Source organism: Mesocricetus auratus, unplaced genomic scaffold, assembly GCF_017639785.1.
Source record: "Mesocricetus auratus isolate SY011 unplaced genomic scaffold, BCM_Maur_2.0 Super-Scaffold_100008, whole genome shotgun sequence".
NCBI lineage: Eukaryota > Metazoa > Chordata > Mammalia > Rodentia > Cricetidae > Mesocricetus > Mesocricetus auratus.
In genome coordinates this window covers 8,580,276-8,586,275 of record NW_024429192.1, presented here as the reverse complement: position 1 = coordinate 8,586,275, position 6,000 = coordinate 8,580,276, and the positions used below count along the sequence as shown (strand labels likewise).

The following is a 6,000-nucleotide window of genomic DNA, read 5'->3' as shown; positions in this document are numbered from 1 at the left end:
CATTTCGTATTCTAATATCAAAAAGTTTGTATTTGAGGTCACAGGATTCATCTCTATGAAGGACTTAACATGTGTTTCATGTTGGGTTACATCATGGGCTGGCCCATCCTTCAGATAATATTTTTACAGAAAATGGCCAAACTCAGCCTAAAGGAATGAGTTATTAGCCTAGAGTAATGAATATAGTAGATGTCAAAATAAACCTTGTTTAACAATCATTCCTCTATTTAATATGACTATATATCTTTAGGGAGGTGTGGGAGGATTAAAAATCCAGCCTTATTTAACAGTCATTCCTCTCTTCTGGATTTTTAATCCTCTTGTACCTCCCTAACTATAAATAGTTATTAAATAAATACCATTCTTCCATATAAGTTTATACTAACTACAGAAACATACATGGGAAGGTCCATGCAATAGACAGAAGTTGAAGGAATTTAATTCTTCAAGGTGGTCTATTTTAATGTCTTTGAACTCAATTATTCTTTATGAATAAGCTTCACCCATGTTCACATGTTGAGTGAATTGAAATCCTGAGAGGCTGGCACCAGATGAAGTGTTTATTGCTGCCAAGCTACATTGCTAGCATTACAACTGTGGCCAGATGTTATATAGCAATATCTGGCTGCAGAAATACCCCTCTGTGTCCATAAGCAGTGCTTCCATTGATAAAATCAAGAGCTACAAATAGTGTTTAGTCTCCGTCTTAGACATCTCCCTCAGGATCTATCTGCTCAAGGCACATCTCCAAAAAGCATCTGAACAAATGAGGACTGAAAGAATTTAAGTTCAAGTTTTCTTCATTGTCTCAATACAATGCTAAATCAGGGTTATTAAAAAGAACAGAAGCAAGTTATATTCTACAGTATAAATTGATTATTAAGATGGAGATCTCACATAGCTCTTCCATAGTACATGCCCTGGATATCCAGGGGAGCCAATATAAGTATGAAGGTCTAAGCACCATGGGAGTTGTAAGCATAAACCACAGCCCAAAGCTAGGAGAAGGCTAAAGTCCCAGCTCAACAGAAAAGTAAGAAGCAAGAAGCAAGAAGAAGCACTTTCTTCCACCTCTATGTTTTGTTGATTCCAGGTCTCCCATCGATTTATAATGAGCACCTGCCATGAGAAGGATTATTGATTGAGTTTATTGATTTCAATGCCAGTCTTTTCCAGAGAACCCTCCTAGCCATCTAGAAATGACATTCCATCTGGGTTCCACTTGGCTTAGTCAATCTGACATGTGGGATTTCCAAAACAAAAACCCACCCACAGACTGACTGGAATAGTCAACAGGCCAAAGGCTTTGCCAGTACTTCAGAGGTAATGTGGTAACTCACTTCAGCTAGGTACAGCCTGTAGGGGTTTTGTTATTTTTATTTTCATTTTGGTGTGGGACTTTTGCTTGAATAAGCATTTGTATAGCTGGTGCCCTCAGAGGCCAGAAAGTCACCACAGCCCCTGGCACTGGAGTTTCAGTGGTCTTGAGCCACCATTTTGGTATCAGGAGACTGAATGTGCAAGACCAGCAAGGCCTTTTATCCTCTGTATCTCTTAAGCCCCACCACTCCAGTGCAATATGTGTTTCTTAATCTTTTCCATTAAAATTAATTCTAAAGTAGCTCTTTTCCCTTCCGGGGATGATCAGCTGCCTTCATTTTTCATGGATCCCCGAGTTTGTTTACAAATCTCCATTGCCTGCAGCCTGCTTGTTTCCAAGCAAGACTGCATCTTATTGAGCATCAACTATACACAAGATGATGCACTGTCAACTTTCAATGTATTGACTTTTGACACTCACAGTGTTCCTCACAGACTTGAAAAAATACTATTTTGAAGAATAGTTACATAATTTGCACCCAATCATCCAGCTGGGGTTCAAATAGCCTTCAATAAACCTGGAATTTCAATTTCAGGAGGTCTGTCTTCACAGCCCATGTCCTTAATAGCCAATTTTTATTTTCTTCCAAAATGAGAGGTTCATTTAAGACTGCACCCAAAGCTTGAAAACAGCCAAGCTACCTAAATAAATTAATTACATTTCAAATGTTCATATTCTATTTTGATTCCATGATTTCGTGTTCTTTAAATTGAGTGTGTTTGCTCTCTTTGTATAACAACTAAAAATGTGATACCATATTCTGACTCATTCCCTAAAAAGTGTGGTAAGGGAACATGTTCTTTTAATTTTCAAATGCATACTATTTCCACCACATCAAAGCATCCTTCAAAAAAAGATAAGGGGAGAAGAGGAGGTGGGAGGAAGACATGAGGAACCAGAAAGATTGAGTCAGGGGAAGAATAGAGGAGAGAAAGAAAAGACATAACATAATAGAGGGAGCCATTATAGGTTTAAAGAGAAATCTGGCACTAGGGAAATGCCCAGAAATCAACAAGGATGACAGCAACTAACAATCTAAGCAATAGTGGAGAGGCTACCTTAAATGCCCTTCCCCTATAATGAGATTGATGACTACCTTATATGCCATCCTATAGTAGCTAATGGAAACAGAAGTAGAGACCCACAGCTAAGCACTGAGCTGAACTCCAGGAATCCAGTTGCAGAGAGGGAGGAGTGATGAGAAAAGGGGTCAAGACCATGCTGGGGAAACCCACAGAAACAGCTGACCTGAACAAGAGGGAGCTAATGGACACCAGACTGACGGCTGGGAAACCAGCATAGGACAAAACCAGGCCCCGCACATGGGTGTCAGTCAGGAGGCCTGGGCAGTTGATGGGGTCCCTGGTAATTGAACAGCATTTATTCCTAGTGTACAAATGGACACTGGGAGCCCATTCCCAATAGAGGGATACTCTGTCAGTCTAGACACACGGGATAGGGCCTACTCCCTTGTCCCAAATGATGTGACAGACTTTGATGATCCCCCATAGAAGGCTTCACCCTTTCTAATAGCAGAAGAGGGATGGGATGGGGGTCGGTGGGGAGCATGGGAGAATGGGAGGGAGAGGGAACTGGGACTGATACATAAAATAAGATTGTTTCTAATTTAAATAGGAAAAACTCACAGCAAGGGATCTGGGGAGATGGTTCAGAACTTAAGAGCACTTGCTGCTCATCCAAAGGACCTACTTGCATTTGGTTCCCACTTAAGTCAGGCAAAAACTCTAGCTCCAAGGAATATCTCTGTCTCTGTCTCTGTCTCTGTCTCTGTCTCTGTCTCTGTCTCTGTCTCTGTCTCTCTCTCTCTCTCTCTCTCTCTCTCTCACACACACACACACACACACATCCTTTTACAAAAATCCTCAACAAAATGTCAAAGAAAAATGACGGTACAACAACCAGTTTTATAATAAGTCTATTTATTTTATTTTTTTAGAGAAATCAAATCCCATTCTTTCCATCTCCAAATCACTGGGAAAAAAGAGGTGAGAAAAGTAAGAACAGTAGAAACATAGGGAGGATTCTAACTGTGAATTAGGAATGCATTCTTAGGAAGTTCATGGAGGAGAAATTCAAACTTGTTGCACTTTTCAGGTGAAAGACTCTATTTCCTCTTTATGAGTGTTTTGATTCAGTTAGTAAGTAGACCCAGTTCTAGTAGTATTTCTGGTGTTATTAAATACCAATTGATTTCTGATTGAGTTCAACCTAACAAATTGTATAGCACCTTAAGCCTCCAGGATGAATTTCAGCATTTCATGGATTTCTGGTATAATCATATTAGTTAACTAGCCATATCTCCTGCTAAATATTTTCACACACAGTAACTAGTAGCAAAAGTTGTCTTTCCAAAAGCCAATGGTTATTCCCCGATGAACAGTAAATAGTGTCATATTTACCAAAATGATTAGCATGCTTTATGATCCTAGGTTACCACCAGAAATACCTGAAAGGAAAAGCATTTACAAACATAAACATATTATATTTAGAGAATGGAGTTCTCAGGTATTAAGAAATAAATTCAAGTCAACCATATTCTCTCTAAAGTCTTCACTTACTAGACAATTGTGAACCACCTGTCACACAGCATGCTGGCTCATAAGTGCCAGAAGATTCCACAAGTTGCGTCCCAGAGACAACATTGCTGGAGGAGTTACAGGAACTGGACTCAGAGACCTGAGAGTAGCATTGGCTGGTTTCAAACTCCACAGTTTGGCAACCCTCAGACACTGTAGACTTTACTGGGTAACACTTGGCCATGTAACTTGCAGGTTGATAACTCTGGGCTACAAAACCTACTTGCTGACAATTTCTTGACTGGCAGGGCTGAGAAGCACACTCCGTCACAGCTGGGGAGATTCCTGATTGGCATGTTGTCTTTTCACAGGTTTTCAAATTGGACCAAGTTGTTTGGTCAGCTCTGGAGATCCAGGAACTTTGCACACAAGGGTCCGCTTTACACTGGTGCTGTTCACAAGTGGTCGGTTGATGGGCAGAGGTTTCACTGTTGGTTTCTTGAATGTTGCCCAGGAGCCAGGTTCTGCTGTGACAACTGCTGGGCAAGAAAATTCCATCTTCAAAGCTTTTAGGATTAGAGTCGTGTGTGATGGCAGAGAGTGATGGGGCTCTGCCCAAGCTCCTGAATGACTGGCAGTAGCTATGAGGCATGTTCTCTAAACCCTTAATTGAAGTCAGCTAAAAAGACTCAGGTTGTCAAATGTCAGGTTTAAAGATGTGAACATTATGTCTTTGCTGGGGACATTATATAGCACTCAGAAAGCAGGGTGTTGGCTCTTATTTTTAAGACTCCTTTGCACTTCATTGCTTGAGCTAATTTGAAGCTTTGCGTAGTTCTGTGTGAAATGGTGTCTTATTAACAAGATGCAAGTTCAATTGTTAGTCTTCAAAATGGCTTTCATGGGAGTTCCACAGCTGAGTCATCGGGGTGGATGAGGTTTGTCAAGCAGGAGTCCCCACGTGTCACCCAAGCTCAGCATTATGACCTTTTATATTGGTAGGTGGACAATACAGCATGTGGGTGTAAATAGTCAACTGAAGGCTGATTAATATTCATCACTGGAGTTTTCAGTGTGGTGTGATTGTGATAAGTTAAGCTTAGACACAGGTCCAGTGGAGCCCACCACCAGATCTTGGCCTGTAGTTCATTAACCAACATGCAAATAGAATGGATATACAACATTTCTCCTCACTATTCAATAAAAGTGTCAAACGTGCTCATGGCCCTAGCATCCTGTCTCTCCACTTTCTAAGACGTTTATTTTATTTTGAGTTGTGTGCATATCTGTGCGTCTGGAGGGACGGTGTGAGCATGTGAGTGCAACTGCCTCAGAGGCCAGAAGAAAATTTCAGATCCCTGGGAACTCAGTTGTGGTTGCAGCCTGGAGTGAGCAACCCAGCGTGGGTTCTGGTGGTGGAGGCCACTTTCTCTGCAAGAGGCGTATTGGTTGTCAACCCGTAGCCCATCTCCCCAGCCCCTGCTCCTTTCTCTTATATCATCATTTGTTTCTTAATCCCCTTGAAACCTTCACAGGAAATTCTGTTTTTCCAGTTAAGACAACATTTTCTGAGTCACAAGTACATTATTTTTAATGAAAATATAATCTCCACTTTTTCTTTCCTCTTGTATACATTCAATAAGCTTTGACAGTAAAGATGAATTGCTACTGATATAAAGAAAATGACAAAAGGTACCAAAATTATGTAAGTAAATATGTAAGATATTCATCTATAATCTTGGATTAGAGGTTTTAAGCAAATTCCCATTACACATTTCATAGTGACACGAAATTTGTACATACTGATATGATACAGTGTGATAATTGATTCAATGTGCACACTGTATAATGATCATATTGGGATAATTGGCATTTCCATCTTTCCAAACATTTATTGTTTCTATATATTGGAAAACCTTATACTCTTATACAGCTTGAATATATCATAGATTTATATAGACCAGACTCATCCTACTGTGCTAAAGAACAGAACAAATTTCTGCTATCTAACAGTATTTCACTATCTGTCAACTCATTTCTCTCTTCTTGGCTTTTACATACCGTTCCTGTTCTAGAGACGAC

General features: G+C 40.1%; 1 protein-coding gene across 1 annotated transcript; it reads right to left on the bottom strand.

Annotated features, from left to right (window-relative positions):
* Positions 1-3,952: 3,952 nt before the first annotated feature.
* LOC101835689 (keratin-associated protein 27-1) lies at positions 3,953-4,570 on the bottom strand. The gene has a single exon (XM_005073840.1). The coding sequence runs from the start codon at positions 4,568-4,570 to the stop codon at positions 3,953-3,955; it is 618 nt and encodes a 205-aa protein (XP_005073897.1).
* Between the last annotated feature and the right edge of the window lie 1,430 nt (positions 4,571-6,000).